Genomic DNA, 17,392 nt, shown 5'->3' with positions numbered 1-17,392 from the left:
TCAACTTCTCAACTTTGACGTCATTGACATTTTGGACTGGATAATCCTTTGTTGTGGGGGGCTTTTCTGTGCATTGTAGGATGTTTAGCAGTGTCCCTGACCTCAACCCCCTAGCTGCTAGTAGCACCCCTCCCCAGTTCTGACAAACAAAAATATCTCTAGACATTGCCAGATGTCACCTAGGGATAAAATTGCCCCCATGTGAGAATGACTGTCCTGAAGAATAGAACAGTGCCTGGCAAGTAAAAGAAACTCACCAAATATTTTTGAATTTATTGAAGACAGGAATGAGCAGTGTTCCACAAAGTGTACTGCTTGTGATATGCAAAATAACTAGAGGGAACCTTGAAAAAGTTCTAGAACTTAATAGTTAACGCATTTTTATATGCATTAGAAAAATATAACATATCGAACCCATGCTTTTATATACTATTTTATAGAATAAGGCTAAAGTGGATACTGAAGTAAAAAAAATGACTTAATTGAAAGAAACATTAAGTAAGTATAGGCAATAAATGCATTTAGCAAAAATCATAAAATTGATTTAGGTGGTATGTAAATGACTGGAGTTTGATGCACTGATCTATACTAAGGGAAACTTAGGCAAACATTATGTGTCCTGAACACACTTGGTGTGAGAGCTTCCCCTAAGTCTGGTTTGTGTAGGCCCCTAGAACCCTCATTGGGAATGATCTAGTCTCCTGACAAAGTAGACACAGATGTAGAAGAAAAATTGCTTACCCTCTGAGAATTGGACAGTCTGAGAGATACTGTAAGGTATGCACATCTGTATGAGATAGCACCTAAGTTCCATATTGTATGAGAGTTCAAAGGAAAAAGAGATTACTTCTTGTTCAGGTAATGAGGAAGGGCTTCACTACTGATATTGAAGGATGAATGTAATTTTAGTAGGTGTAGATAATACATAGTAGGAAAAGAGCAGAGGCGTAGAATTGGAACAGTTTAAAGCATGTTTAAGGGATGAGTAGAGGCTGGTTTGGCTAGAGTGTGGTATAGCTGTTAAGGAAGGTAGAACCTGCTTATAAAGAGTGTTTAATGCCAGGCTGAATAAATCCATGAAATAGTGATTTTTATTTCCTAATATCTGGCTAAAAACTGCTTTGTTGTTGTTACTGTTTTTAAGTGTGTTCCATTACTATAGAGGTAATGTTTAGTTTCGGATGGGGACCTGAGAATCAAGATTGACAAATACTCCTGCTTAGAGAGGTATAAAAACTAGAACACACACACCAGCTGAGAAAAGAGAACAGAGCAATAGGCGATCAGAGTGGAAAGAGCAGGCTAAACGCTGGCAACAGAAGAAGCAGCCAGGAGGTAACCTGGGACTGGGGGAGTTAAGGGTTTGGGGGTGATATAGGTAGTAGGCCTTGAACCCCATATCTCTGTAAGGAAATTGTCTTCTTTAAAACAAGATTCTGATCTTTGGAAGTTTACTGGAACACTAGGCGAGGCGACTGACAGGCAGTATTGATTTTTGCTTCCTTGGTTTCATCTTGCCCTGGAAGAGAGCTGCCTCTGATGCCTGTTCTCTCCCCCATGTTGACCTCCGGAGAGGCAAGTTGTCTTTGAAAATCCTGGCCCATGCCTGACAACCCTTTCCTTTGTGGTTCCCCTGACACAGCTGAGGATGGCTTGATTCTTTTCAAAAAGATTTTATTAAATATTAAAGAATAAACAAGAAATAAAGTACAAGAAGTCCTGCCAGGTATACCTTGCATCTCTGGTATCACTGTACTCTCAGCAGTCAAATCTCCTTTCCATACTGTCTCCAGAGATATCTTCTTAAAATCCATATTGAGTCATATAATTCTTCTGCTTAACTCCTATATGGCTTCTCATTTATACAAGGATTGTATTTTAGTACAATAACTTTCTTATGATTTTTCCTGGAGTGAGAAAGTTTTATGATTCTCTTTACATAATGCTTATTTTATTTATCTGACTTGGAGGAGTTACAATTAAAATTGAGATGATACTTGGGAAGGGTGAAAGACCTTCCTGTGAATATGTATGAAGAGTTCCAGCTCTTTCCTAAAGCCTTCCCAGAATAGCTTCATCTGAAGGGTCTGGAGTCACTCGATTTCAAACTCTGCTTCTTGTGGCACTGGGTTTCTGATGAGGTATATCTGGGCTGCCTCAAGGAGAAATCCCAGTGGTTGAAACTACAGCCATCCACCCTAATTCAACCTGAAGAGTTCGGCCCTAACACATTTTATTTTTTTTTTTTTTTAAAGTTTTTATTTATTTTATTTTTTCCCCCCAAAGCCCCAGTGGATAGTTGTGTGTCGTAGCTGCACATCCTTCTAGTTGCTGCATGTGGGACTCGGCCTCAGGATGAACGGAGAAGTGGTGCCTCGATGCGCACCCGGGATCCAAACCCGGGCCGCCAGCATCGCAGCGCGCGCACTTAACCACCAAGCCACAGGGCCGGCCCCTAACACATTTTATATATTAGTGTTCTGCATAAGATTTCTTGAGAGTGGTCTGCTGCTTTAAATAAAAGGTGAGGTGTTGAGAAATCATTAGATGATATCTAAAGTTTCTTTTGGTTCTGAAATTCTCTGAGAATTTAGCACCCTTGAGTTCTTTCTTCATTTTATGTTAATTTTGTTCCATATAATTAATACCGTGTTAGAAAATAATGACATTTCAGAGCTGCAAGACGTTTTGGCAGTTATCTTATCCACTTTCCCAAACTGAGCTCCAAAGAATAGGACTCCTGAGAAATATTGATTGCTTACAAAAAGGGTTATGTAGCTAAATGCATTGAGAGACTATACTTTTGTCACATTGCTAATTAGCATTTTTAAAGCTCTCTAAAAAGTCTTATAATAAAGAAAACTATTTAACCTTAAGACAGCATTTCGTACATTTATTTGATAAGATTCCTATTTTGAATAATGTACCTTTTAACATCCTGTTGAGGTCAATTTGGGAAACACGCATCTAGTTCAGCCTGCCCCTTTTGCAAGTAATTTGAGATAGAAAATGATTTTCCAGTGTCAAACAACTAGTTATCAGGTCTCAGTCTCATATTTACTTCCTGATTATCTCTTTCATATGTACTTCAGTCTTTTTTTCAGCTTTGTTGAGATATAATTGACATATAACATTGTGTAAGGTGTACAATGTGATAATTTGATACACATATATATTGTGAAATGATTGCCACAATAAGGTTAACAGATCCATCACCTCACATAGTTATAATTTGTGTTTGTGTGTTGACAACTTTTAATATCTCCTCGCTTAGCGTAGATCTTTCAAATATACGATACAGTATTGATAACTATAGTCACCATGCTGTACATTACATCCCCAGAACTTATTCATCTTACAAGTGGAAGTTTGTACCTTTTGACTACCTTCACCCATTCCCCCGCCCCTGGCAACTACCAGTCTGCTCTCTATTTTTTTTTTTTAAGATTTTATTTATTTATTTATGTTCCCCCCAAAGCCCCAGTAGATAGTTGTACATCATAGTTGCACATCCTTCTAGTTGCTGTATGTGGGACGCGGCCTCAGCATGGCCGGAGAAGCGGTGCGTCGGTGCATGCCCGGGATCCGAACTGGGGCCGCCAGCTGTGGAGCGCGCGCACTTAACCGCTAAGCCACGGGGCCGGCCCCGCTCTCTATTTTTATGTTTGTTTTTTTTTAGATTCCACACATAAGTGAGATCATACAGTATTTGTCTTTCAATGTCTGACTTATTTCAGTTAGCATAATACCCTCAAGGTTCATCCATCTTGTCACAAATGGCAGAATTTCCTTTTTATGGCTGAATAGTATTCCAGTGTGTGGATGTGTATATATGTGTATATATCACATTTTTTTATGCAATCATCTGTCAGTGGATATTTAGGTGTTTCCATGTCTTGATTATTGTAAATAATGCTGCAGTGAACATGGTGATACAGAAATCTCTTTCAGATAGTGATTTCATTTCCTTCAGACGTATATCCCTAACTGGAATTGATGGATCATATGGTAGTTCTATTTTTTTAATTTCTTGAGGAACTTCCATACGTTTTTCCATAATGGCTGTACTAGGTTACATTCCCACCAACAGAGTACAAGAGTTTCCCTTTCTCCACATCCTTGCTAGCATTTTTTATCTCTTTTTGATAATAGACGTCCTAACAAGTGTGAGGTGATATATCATTGTGGTTTTGATTTGTATTTCCCTGATGATTAGTGATGTTGAGCACCTTTTCATGTACCTGTTGGCCATTTGTATATCTTCTTTTGAAAAACGGCTACTCAGGTCCGTTGCCCATTTTTAAATTGGTTATTTGATGTAGTCCAACTTATTTATTTGTGCTTTTGTTGCTTACGTTTTTGGTGTCATATCCAAAAAATCATTGCCAAGAACAATGTCAAGGAGGTTTTTCTCTTTGTTTTCTTCTAGGAGTTTTGTGGTTTCAGGTCTTCCATTTAAGTCTTTAATCCATTTCAAGTTAATTTTTGTGAGTGGTGTAAGGTAGAGATCTAGGTTTGTTCTTTTACATGTGAATATCTGGTATTCTCAGCACCATTTATTGAAGAGACTATCTTTTCCCCATTGAGTTTTCTTGGCTCCCTTGTCAAATATTAGTTGACCTTACATGCATGGGTTTATTTCTAGGTTCTGGATTCTGTTCTTTTGGCCTATTTGTCTGTTTTTCTGCCAGTACCATTCTGTTTTGATTACTATAGTTTTGTAATACAGTTTGAAATCAAGAAGTATGATGCCTCTAGCTTCGTTCTTTCTCAGAATTACTTTGGCTATTCAGGGTCTTTTGTGGTTCCATACAAATTTTAGGATTGTTTTTTATATTTTTGTAAAAATTGCCCTTGGAATCTTGATAAGGATTGCATTGAACCTATAGATGGTTTTGGGTAGTATGGACATTTTAACAATACTAATTCTTCCAGTCATTGAACGCGGAATATCTTTTCATTTATTTGTGTCGTCTTTGATTTGTTTCATCAGTGTCTTACAGTTTTCAGTGTATAGATCATTCACCTCCTTGGTTAAATTTACTTGTAAGTATTTTATTCTTTTTGACGCTATTATAAATGGGATTGTTTATTTCTTTTTCAGATAGTTCATTGTTAGTATATAGAAACACAACTGATTTTTGTATGCTGATTTTGTATCCTGCAACTTTACTGAATTATTTTTTTCTAATAGTTTTTTGGTGGAGTCTTTAGGATTTTCTATATAGAAGATCATGTCATCTGCAAATAGAATTTTGCTTCTTCCTTTCTGAGTTAGATGCTTTTTAATTTTTTTTTTCTTGCCTGATTACTCTGGCTAAGACTTCTAGTACTATGTTGAATAGAAGTGGTGAGTGTGGGCACCCTTGTCTTGTTCCTGATCTTAGAGGAAAAGCATTCAACCTTTCATTGTTGAGTATGATGTTAGCTGGGGGCTTCTCTTTTATGGCCTTTATTATGTTGAGGTACGTTTCTTCTATACCCAGTTTGTTGAAAGTTTTTTTTTTTTTTTTATCATGAATGGATGTTGAATTTTGTCAAATGTTTTTTCTACATCTATTGAGATGATCATATTATTTTTATTTTTTATTCTAGTAATATGATGTATCACATTCATTGATTTGCATATGTTCAACCATCCTTGCATCCCAGAGATGAATCCCACTTGATCATGGTGTATGATCCTTTTAATGTGTTGTTGAATTTTGTTTGCTAGTATTTTGTTGTGAGTTTTTGCATCTATATTCATCATGGGTATTGCCTGTAGTTTTCTTTTCTTGTAGTGTCCTTATCTGTCTTTGGTGTCAGGGTAATGTTGGCCTCATAAAATGAGTTTGAAAGTATTTTCTCCTCTTTGATTTTTTGGAAGAGTTTGAGAAGGACTGGAGTTAATTATTCTTTAAATGTTTGGTAGAATTCACCAGGGAAACCATCTGACCCTTGGCTTTTCTTTGTTGGGAGGTTTTTGATTACTGATTCAATCTTCTTACTCATTATTGACCTGTTCAGATTTTCTATTTCTTCGTGATTTGGTCTTGGTGCATTGTAATGTTTCTAGGAATTTATCCATTTCTTCCAGATTGTCCAATTTGTGGCATATAATTGTTCATGGTATTCTCATGATCCTTTGTATTTGTGGTATTAGTTGTGATGTCTCCTCTTTCATTTCTGATTTTATTTGTTTGGGTCCTCTCTTTTATTTTCTTGGTCTGGCTAAAGGTTTGTCAATTTTGTTCATCTTTTCAATGAACCAACTCCTAGCTTTGTTAATCTTTTCTATTGTTTTCCTATTCTATATTTCATTGGTTTCTGCTCTAATATTTAGTATTTCATTCTTCTACTGAGTTTGGGCTTAGTTTGTTCTTCTTTTACTAGTTCCTTGACGTGTAAAGTTAGGTTGTTTGTTTGAGATCTCTCTAATTTCTTAATATATGTGTTTATTGCTATAAACTTTCCTCACAGAAATACTTTTGCTTCATCCCACAAGATTTGATATGTTGTATTTCCATTTTCATTTGTTTCAAGATAATTTTTTTTATTTCCCCTTTCTTGTTTCTTAATAGTGTTGTTTATTGCTATAAAGTTTTCTCTTAAAATTGCTTTTGCTGCATCCCACTGGTTTGCTTATGTTGTGTTTCCATTTTTGTATGTCTCAAGATATTTTTTATTTCCCTTTTAATTTCTTCTTTAGTCCATTGGTTGGTCAAGAAGGCGTTGTTTAATTTCCATGTATTTGTGAATTTTCAAGATTTCCTCTTGTTATTTCTAGTTTCATACCCTTGTAGTTGTAAAAGATACTTGATATAATTTCTGTCTTGAATTTATTGAGACTGGTTTTGTGGCCTATCATATGATCTATTTTAGAAAAGTTTCCATGTGCGCTTGAGAAGAAAGTGTATTCTGCTGCTGTTGGATGGAATGTTCTATGTATGTCTGTTTTGTCCATTTGATCTATAGTGTTGTTTAAATCTGGTGTTTCCTGATTGACTCTCTGTGTGGATGATCTATCCGTTGTTGAGAGTTGGGTAGTAAAGTCCCCAACTATTATTGTATTGCTGTTTATTTCTTCTTTTAGTTCTATTAGTATTTGCTTTATATATTTTGGTGTTCCAATGTTGGGTGCATAAATATTTATAATTGTTATATCTTCTTGATGAATTGACCCCTTTTTCATTATATAATGACCTTCTTTGTCTCTTGTAGCCATTTTTAGCTTAAAGTCTATCTTGGCTGATATAAGTGTAGCTATCTCTGCTTTCTTTAGGTTACCATTTGCTTGAAATATCTGTTTCCATCCCTTCACTTCATTCTGTGTGTGTCCTTAAAGCTAAAGTGAGTCTCTTATAGGCAGCATATTATCAGGATCTTGTTTTTTATCCATTCAGCCATTTTATGTCTTTTGATTGGAGAATTTAATCCATTTACATTTAAAGTAATTACTGATAGGTAAGCGATCCATGACCATAGTAATTGCTTAACAATGGGAATACGTTCTGAGAAATGCATCATTAGGCGATTTCATCGCTGTGCAGATACCATAGAATGTACTTACACAAACATAGATGGTATAGCCTACTACACACCTAGGCCATGTATGGAACTAATCTTATGGGACCATTGTTGTATACGCAGTCCTTTGTTGAGCAAATGTTGGTATGTGGCACCACCATTGTTATGTGGCACATGACGGTATTGCTGTTTTGTTCTGTTGAATTCTTCAGTCCTTATGTTCTTCAGCTCTAAGATTTCTGTTTGTTTTTTGGTGGTTTCTATTTCTTTGTTGAACTTCTCATTTTGTTCATGCACTGTTTTCCTAATTTCATTTAGTTGTCTGTGTGTTCTTGTAGTTCACTGAAGTTCTTTAAGAGAATTATTCTGAATTCTTTTTCAGACAGTTCATAGATCTCCATTTCATTAGGGTCAGTTATTGGAGCTTTATTAGTTTCTTTTGGTGGTGTCATTTTAACCTGTTTTTTCGTGATCCTTGATTACTTGCATTGGTATCTGTGCATTTGTTTAAGCACTCTCTTCTTCTAGACTTTACAGGTTCACTTTGGCAGGGAAAGACCTTCACCAGCCACTACAGCTTGAGGGTACTGGATAGGTTAGCTGGTAGCCTCCATGGGCAGGCAGGGCTTGCTACTGGGTATCTAGTTGGGTGAGGCTACTGCCTATGCTCTGAGGTTGGAGGATACTGCTGGCTGGGCTCCACAGTTGGGTAGGTCTGTTGGCTGGGTTCCATGTTCAAGCAGGGCCACTGGGCAACCATCCCTCTGTTTGGGTTGGGGCTACTGATTATGTTTTACAGTCAGGTGGAGCCAGTAGCCGGGCTCTGCAATCACCTCTGGTTGGGTGAAGTCCCAGCCTGTGTTCCCTGGCAGGGTGGTGCCACTGGTTGAACTCCATGATTGGGCAGGGCTGTGGGCTAGGCTCTTCAATTGCCCCTGATTGTGTGGGGTCTCAGACTGTGCTCCACAACCAGATGGTGCCAGTGGCTGGACTCTTGTTTAGGCAGGGCTTCAGGCAGGGCTTAGTGGTCTGACGTTGCCTCAGGCTATGCTCTGGGATCAGGCAGGGCTGAAGACTTTGCCCTGAAGTTGAGCAGGGCTGCATGCTGGTCTTTGTGATCACCTTAAGTCATTGGCTGTGCTCAGCTGGTAGGCGAGGTCACTGGCTGGGCTTCCTTGTTGGGTGGGGCCACAGGCTGTGCCGCTTGATTGGGTGGGGTAACTGGCTGGGCTTGTGCCTGAGCAAGACCGCAGGCTGTGTTCAGCAGCTAGGCAGGGCCTTAGGCTGGGCTCTCTGTCTCGCTGGTACCATAGGCTGGGGTCCCATGTTGTCCAAGGTCACTCACTGTTCAGGCTCCCTGCTTATGTAAGGCCAGAAGCTGTGCTCAACAGTTGGGTAGGGCTGCTGGCTTGGATCCCTGACCAAGTGGGGCTGTAAGATGGGCTCCTCAGCTGATCTAGTTCTTTGGCCAGGCCTCCTGGAAGGGCAGGACTGGAGGCTCTGCTCAGCACCTGGGCAGGGCTGGGAATTTGCTTCCCTTCCTGGGCAGGGTGGTAGAACAGGCTCGACTGCCAGTATGGCCCATTGACTGGGGATCCAAATCAGGCAGAACTGCCAACTGAGCTCCCTAGCCAGAGGGGGCCACTGGGTCAACTCTGCAGATGGCCAGAGCTGCTGGCTGGGATCTTTGCTCAGGTACTGCTGCAAATAGGAACACCGTCTGCCAAGACCTGAGCACTGTTTGCTATAAGTCCCACTCCTCTTCTCCAGCTCTATCTGATCCCCAGTGGTCAAGCCCTGCAGATTCCGCCAGTGATCCCTGTGAGGCAAGACCTGAGTGAGCCTCCTGGGCAGCCTCCCACATGCTGGGGGAGCTGGATGTCCACCTTGGGTTCTCTTTTCCCATTGTAGAAACCATCGGCCCTCGGGGTGGGGGGGAGCCCTCTTTGTGTGGCACTGTGTCACGGTGGGGGAGGGGCAATGCGGTCAGAGTGTACCCAGTCCTCTTACCCTTCTTTTTTTTTTTTTTTTGTGAGGAGGACTAGCCCTGAGCTAACATCCGATGCTAATCCTCCCCTCCCTTTTTTTTTTCTTGAGGAAGAGTGGCCCTGAGCTAACATCCATGCCCATCTTCCTCTAGTTTATATGGGATGCCGCCAGAGCATGGCTTACCAAGTGGTGCGTCAGTGCGTGCCCGGGATCCGAACCTGTGAACCCCAGGCCACCGAAGTGGAGTGCGCACACTTAACCGCTTACGCCACCGGGTCGGCCCCTCCTCTTACCCTTCTAATGTGGATTTTTCACAATGATGTCTTTTCTATGGATAGTTGCTAGTTGGTCTTCTTGTGAGGGGGACTGAAGTCGGGAATGACCTCTGTGGCCATCTTGATGTCACTGTCCCCTGTATGCTTAACTTCAAGTAGATTATACATTCCTTAACGGACGATAGATTATGTCTTATAATTTTGCTTCTCTGGTGCTTAGCTCCATATTGGGAATGTGGCAGGTGAATAATAAATGTGTAATTCTATGGTTGAACCCTGTGAGAAAGTGATGCCTCATGGTGTGAATTAGCTTCTGTGTATTTATTTTCATCTTTTAAAAACAGAATTGCTGTTCCTCTATGCATACCTGCATTTGCAGTATGTGGTTTTTTTCCTCCAAAGTTTCCGTTGTCAGTAGTTCATAGTTATTGATTTGCACTGTTTATTGGTAATAACTCTGTGGGCTGCTTTGCCTCAGGGATAATTTGATTAGGGGTACTGCTGTTTGACACCCTTCAGGAAAATGTTACAGTATAAAGGGTATTGGATTTGTCACAGAATGACACTGAAGAGAAGCTAGGGATAGGAAAACTAATAACATGCTAGCTTGGTTATTAAAATTGGGTCTTGTGGCAATTTTGTCCACCATTTTTTGTTGATATCACTGCCTTCCTAAGTGATAAGCATGTGACCAATTTGGTGACTTCTGTTTGGCAAGGGCAGAAATTAATGCCAGGTGAACAAGTTGTTGATTTATAGCAAGTTGATTTAGAGCCCATGCTTCCAGAATATTATTTTTCTATCCTCTGAGGTTAGATATGTGTTTGTGATGGAGAAAACATTTATGTAAGGAGACAAGATTGGAATGCACTGAAATGAAATGCTCATATTGACCACATCAACTTTAGTGGAACTTATTTGATGTAGTGACTCAGCCTCTGTGAATCTGACTGTGTGTATGTGCTGTGTTTTGTACAGGAAATCATCATCCAGGGACCTGCCGGAGACCACAAGAAAACATGGGGAGGAGTAAGTTTCTCTTCGCTTTTAAATAATTTAGACTCTCTCCATATTAATCCACTGTATCCAGGAAACTAGATTTGTATCTCAAAGTTTTTTTGTGGACACCTAAATTGTATTTCTGGTTAGTGTTAGTAATTTTGTCTGAAGCAGGGCTGTGCAGAGAAAGACCAACAGACCACATGTTACACACTGGCAAGGGTCTTTTTTTTTTTCTTCTGCTCTTTTCTGGACATCTCCCAGTACAGAGAGAGAAGGCTCACACTTGATACTGTATAGACCTGCCCTAATCTCAGCTTCTTTACATCTCTTAGCAAAGTTACCCATATGCTTCCAATGGCTTCTAAGCCTTGTTGATAATAACATAAACAAAAAAATGATTCTACTATGCAATCAATAACAGTATTAAAAAGTTCATCTGTGAGGTTGATTTATAAATGGTTTTTATTTCCCCTAAAATGTTAAAGCCTGGCATTAAGATCCATTAGATTAATTCCTTTTGTTTATTTTTCCTGTCTCATAAGGCTACTTATGGGCAGAGGACAATAGACAAATTTAAGGTCATTTCGTTGTTAATATTAACCAGCCACTAGTGACATCATAAATAATCCTAATCAATATAGACCATAAAATCAGATGCTATAAAGAACCTCAGAGGGAAACCTGGTGTTGTGTAGCATAGTGAGAAGACTACTAAACATAGAGAGTCAGTGGCCTGAATTCAAGTTCTGCCTCTATTACCTTGATCAAATCCTAGAGCTCCCCTAAAGTTGTTTGTTGAACTCTGAGGTGGGATTAATACATTCTGCACTTCTAGCTTCAGCCAGTTGTGATTGGCATAATGTGATAATATGTATGAAAGTGTGTTAAGAACTCTAAAGTATAATGGAAGAGAGCAGCGGTATCTGTTCATTGCTGTCCTTATTGAATATGTGTATTTTCATTGGTTCTGTCTTTTAACAGTTAAAATGAAGTTACTTGATCAGATGCTTCTGTAGGCAGCAGAGCTGGGACTGGGGTTGTGCAAGTGACAGACAGTGCTTCCTTATGTTTTGTGCTCTGGGTACTTTGCTTGCCCCCCCTTAGTATGGACCCTGGTAGGCAGCCCCAAGGATCATGGATCAATCATGGAAAATACTTTCCTGAATCTTGCTGAGTCAGATTTTGCCTCTTTTCTTCAGAGCTTCCCTTGGAGATTGATTAGCCTAGGGATTCTGCTTCTTTCCCAACCTTCACAAAAAGATACCAATCTCTGATAGTTGAGAAGTTTTAAAAAATGAATAAATTAAAAAACTAGTAAAAGTTCTGAAACTAATTCATGCCATTTCCTAACCCCAAGTCAGCTATCAATAGAAGCTTCCAGAGTAACTCATTGTGGCTTGAGCCTTAGCTCAAGCTTCAGGTGGATTTGGAGAATGTTCTGATTGTTGGATTTCATCATGGCCACATGGAAAAGAGAGCTGCACTGACACAAGGCAACACATTTCTTCTTGTTTCCTCTCTTCCTTTTCAGAATTATCATCAGGTCATTAGCAAGGAGGTAATTAGGTGCTTACTTTAAAAGGTGCCTCAGCAAGTATTTGTTTAAATGGTCAGGCAATTAATAGAGTTCTTGCTAAAGGACAGGGCATGGTAATGTAATCTGCAAAGATGGGCATGTTTCCAACCTGGAGATGAGATAAGGAAAGTGCTTCAAAAAATGCTGCTTTTACAAACACACAGGAGCTTGTATAGCAGCATTTTGGGTGTTTGTGTTGACCACTTGAAAAGCATCCTTAACATCCTGAATCTCAAAGGCTCTACCCTTTACTCTCCAAGCTTTACTTAGTTTGCCTGATTACACTTGTTAATTGCTGACACTGTTAGTGGGGGAAAAAAAGATGCTACTGTGTGCTTATTTTTTTCTTTTCTGGCAATGTACAATGAAGTTTTTACTGGATTTGGCAGAGATTCTCGCAAACATAGCTCAATGTGTCATACAAAGGGACAGCAGAGGAAAACATCACAAAGACATGGCAGTAGCCTCATTAATTAAGGAGCCATGAAAACAACACAGCTGGAAAACCATACATTGTAGGTGAAAAACTAAAACTGAGGTGAATTTCTTTTAGTAGTCTTTGATATTGGATGAAGAAATTATTTATAAATATGTGTTAGACAAATCATTCTTTTATTTATGGGACATGAAAAAATTTATAAACAAAGTCTTAAAAACGGTGGGGAAGATGAGAACAGACTTGTGTATTTAATTTCTTGTCAGGCCACCATCAGTATCCATTGAATGCAGCATTGAAATGCCATTTGCTATATATGAGTTCTGAGCTAGGGCTTAGTATTTAGGACTCTTAAGAATTATTATTTTGATATTAACAAGTATCTGCAGAGCACTTCATAACTCGCAGATATTTCTCCCATGTTATTTAAGTTGTAAGAGAACCCTATGATGTAAATAGGGATTATTATATTTATATATTATAAAACTGAGGGTCATGAGAGAAAGTCTTATCTAAAGTCCACAGCCTATAAATGGAGAGCTAAAATGCAAACCTAGGTCTCCATATGTCATATCCAGTTTTTATTTTCTTCCAATAAACCATGTTCTGAATACACTAGTCATCAGTAGTGTATAAAGTCGATTAAAAACTTAGGAGCTATCTGTTGCTGTGAAAAGTATGGAAAAAAATATTTTCTAAGATCTACGATGATGTTCATGTATTTCTCACAACATGGGGAACGGACAGATAGGCAAAGAGAAATGGCTCAGTGTTCATCACCATTTATGGTGACAGCTAAAACATATGTGTATCAGACGGTGGAGTGCCTCAAATATCAAAATCCTCTGAGCAGCAATGGTCCATGGCTGCAGTAATTCAAAGGCAGCAGCACTGATTGGCAGGCACCAAGTTAGGTAACAAGGTAATTCAACTCTGAACCTTGCTGTACACAGCCCACGCTGGGAGGTGCCTAAAGTAAGGGGCCTAAGACACCACTTACCTGGGAAAAGTCACCCTTCTTGATCGATAGGTTTTTATTTTTGTGGTTTTTCTTAACACAAAGAATATAGCACATCATAAAACACCAAAACAATATGAGACAAGAGGAGATGCTGTTACAAAAAAGAATAGTATGTATAAATAAAATTATGTATAAGATTTTAGCAGAGAATTAACATTTTCACGAGAAGAGAATGTAAGGATTTTACAAATGTGTATATACAGACTCACAAAATATTATGTATATAATACTAGAGTTTTATACTTTAATATAATATAAAGAGTACTTTAATCATCTTCAGATGGAAATGAAAACTTTATTCTACCTTTTCATGTCTCCCCTGAGCAGCTGGTATATTCATGACAAAACGACAAAAGTTTCAGTACTCTACAAAGCAATTTCTTGGTAAAAAATTTTGTGGTTATTGTTTTTGTTAACAATGGTTGAGTAGAATTTGATTTTAAGTCATACCTGTTTTCCATCTGAAATTTTTCTGTGAGAGAACACGATTCTCTTACTGCATGTTCTAGGTGCTGTAACAGCAATTTATGGCCTTTCTTAGCGTAATATGCAGTTATTGATGGCTAATTTCACTGTCGTTAAGAACAGAGCTTCTGGAAGAAATTCATCATGCTGTCTTAATAGCAAACCACAAGCTGCTCCTACTCCTCTTTTATAAAATGAGAATAATATTTAGCCATGAAACTTCAAAAGGATTAATTTTGCTTTGTTGTGTAGAAAACAGTACCTGTAATAGCTGAATGACAGTAAGCACATAGGTCTTATTTGTGGAGAATAATTAAAATAAAAATATAAAGATACTTGAGCATTTTTTTTTCTGTTTCTTCCCTTCTAGTAGTCTTTGGAAATAGCTTTTACCTAGCCTAGAAGAAAACCCTAGGTCTATAAAATCTTAATCTGAAAAGTCAGTTTCTATCTTTATTTTCCATACTTAATGGTATTGGAAACCAATGGTTTCCAATACCATTAAGTATGATATTTGGGCCATTAAAACATGCCCTTGATGTTCTAGTATACGTGAACATATTGTTGTGCTATAAAGAAACAGTGGCAGTGCTGCCACTTAGTCTTTGTTGTGTATTTATTTATTTATTTATTTATTGTTTATTGCAGTAACATTGGTTTATAACATTGTATAAATTTCAGGTGTACATCATTATACTTCTATTTCTGCATAGATTACATCATGTTCACCACTCAAATACTAACTACAACCCATCACCACCCACATGTGCCGAATTACCCCTTTCGCCCTCCTCCCTCCCCCACTCCTCTCTGGTAACCACCAATCCAATCTCTGTCTCTATGTGTTTGTTTATTGTTGTTATTATCTACTACTTAATTAAGGAAATCATACGGTATTTGACCTTCTCCCTCTGACTCATTTCGCTTTGCATAATACCCTCAATGGCCATCCATGTTGTCACAAATGGCTGGATTTCATCGTTTCTTATGGCTGAGTAGTGTTCCATTGTGTATATGTACCACATCTTCTTTATCCATTCGTCCCTTGATGGGCACTTAGGTTGCTGCCAAGTCTTGGCTATTGTGAAGAGTGCTACAGTGAACACAGGGGTGCATGTATCTTTATGCATTGGTGTTTTCAAGTTCTTTGGATAAATACCCAGCAGTGGAATAGCTGGATCATATGGTAGTTCTATGCTTGATTTTTTGAGGAATCTCCATACTGTTTTCCATAGTGGCTGCACCAGTTTGCACTCCCACCAGCAGTGAATGAGAGTTCCCTTCTCTCCACATCCTCTCCAACACATGTTGTTTCCTGTCTTGTTAATTATAGCCATTCTGACGGGCGTGAGGTGATATCTCATAGTAGTTTTGATTTGCATTTCCCTGATAGTTAGTGATTTTGAACATCTTTTCATTTGTCTGTTGGCCAACTGTATACCTTCTTTGGAGAAATGTCTGTTCAGGTCTTTTGCCCATTTTTTAATTGGGTTGTTAGTTTTTTTGTTGTTGAGATGCATGAGTTCTTTATATATTTTGGAGATTAACCCCTTATCAGGAGTATGGTTTGCAAATATCTTCTCCCAGTTGTTAGGTTGTCTTCTCATTTTGTTGATGGTTTCCTTTGCTGTGCAGAAGCTTTTTAGTTTGATGTAGTCCCATTTGTTTATTTTTTCTATCGTTTCTCTTGCCCAGTCAGACATGGTGCTTGAAAGTATGTTGCTAAGACCGATGTCAAAGAGCGTACTCCCTATGTTTTCTTCTAGAAGTTTCACAGTTTCAGGTCTTACATTCAAGTCTTTAATCCATTTGGAGTTAATTTTTGTGTATGGTGTAAGGTAAGGGTCTACTTTCATTTTTTTTCATGTGGCTGTCCAGTTTTCCCAACACCATTTGTTGAAGAGACTTTCTTTTCTCCATTGTATGTTCTTGGCTGCTGTGTCAAAGAGTAGCTGTCCATATATGTGTGGGTTTATTTCTGAGTTTTCGATTCTATTCCATTGATCTGTGTGTCTGTTTTTGTGCCAGTACCATGCTGTTTTGGTTACTATAGCTTTGTAGTATATTTTGAAATCAGGGAGTGTGATACCTCCAGCTTTGTTCTTTTTTCTCAGTATTCCTTTAGCTATTCAGGGTCTTTTGTTGTTCCGTATAAATTTTAGGATTCTTTTAGTCTTTGTTTTTTATTAAAAACATACCAGCATAATTCCTTTGGGTTCTTGGATGTGCTTGGTTCCTTTAGCCCAAGGAACCCAAACATGTCCCCCACTTATCAAGACTCAGTGGAAGGAAAGATGGGTTATAGCTACCACAGTAAATCTCTAAGCTCTTTGATTCACTGCTGCTCAGTTGAGGCCAATCCTAAACTTTAACTCTGAGCATAGAGCTCCATATTTTCAAACAGGGAATGAATGTTCCAACTGACAAGCCTTGTAAAGTGACTGTTTCATAATGTAGTACCTAATTTTATTTGACAGCCCCCTGGATTATAGTTCAAGTGAAGGCACATATTTAAAGACAATTGATTATTTCATTTTCTGGCCTATATTAAATGTGAGAGTCTCTTTATTACGGTAGCATATTCATGCCTCTGCAGTTTAGATGATGTCACCAATTTATCGCAAACCCTTATCTTCATAATTTTATAACAGTAATACAAATCTGCTTGAGGCTGACAACAGCCATTATTTTTTCCTGGCAAGTCTTTCCCACCAGAAAAAAATGAGCTGACTATTTAAGGGTCAGGCTACTTTTATTTTTTTTAACTCTTTATAGTGCTTGATGCTTTTTGTCTTTGATGCAGTCCTCTCTGCCTTTTACCAAATTAAGAAGAAAATAACTTTTCGTGTATAAATTTAAAAGAGTTTCTCAACCTCCGCACTATTGACTTTTTTTAAAAAAAGTTGAGGCAAAATTCACATAACATGGAATTGACCATTTTAAAGGTACATATCAGTGGCATTTAGTACATTCACAATATTGTTCAGCTATCCAGTTCTAAAACATTTCCATCACCTCCAAAGGAGACCCCGTACCCACTAAGCAGTCAGTCTCTATTCCTCCCTCTCCCCGGGCCCTGGAAACCTGTAACCTACTTTCTGTCTCTATCGATTTATGTA

At 38.5% G+C, this 17,392-nt stretch overlaps 1 protein-coding gene across 2 annotated transcripts in view; it reads left to right on the top strand.

The window, feature by feature from the left end:
* PRRG1 (proline rich and Gla domain 1) overlaps positions 1-17,392 on the top strand; it is a 139,928-nt gene that overhangs the window by 50,895 nt on the left and 71,641 nt on the right. For both annotated transcript variants that reach the window (XM_004435052.3, XM_087427156.1), the window contains exon 2: positions 10,752-10,802. In XM_004435052.3, the coding sequence (XP_004435109.1) occupies positions 10,793-10,802 (10 nt within the window). In that variant the 5' untranslated portion in view covers positions 10,752-10,792. The remainder of the gene's footprint in view (positions 1-10,751; positions 10,803-17,392) is intronic.

Source organism: Ceratotherium simum, chromosome X (assembly GCF_057802395.1).
Source record: "Ceratotherium simum simum isolate JZ-2026a chromosome X, ASM5780239v1, whole genome shotgun sequence".
NCBI lineage: Eukaryota > Metazoa > Chordata > Mammalia > Perissodactyla > Rhinocerotidae > Ceratotherium > Ceratotherium simum.
This window is presented reverse-complemented; position numbering and strand designations above follow the sequence as displayed.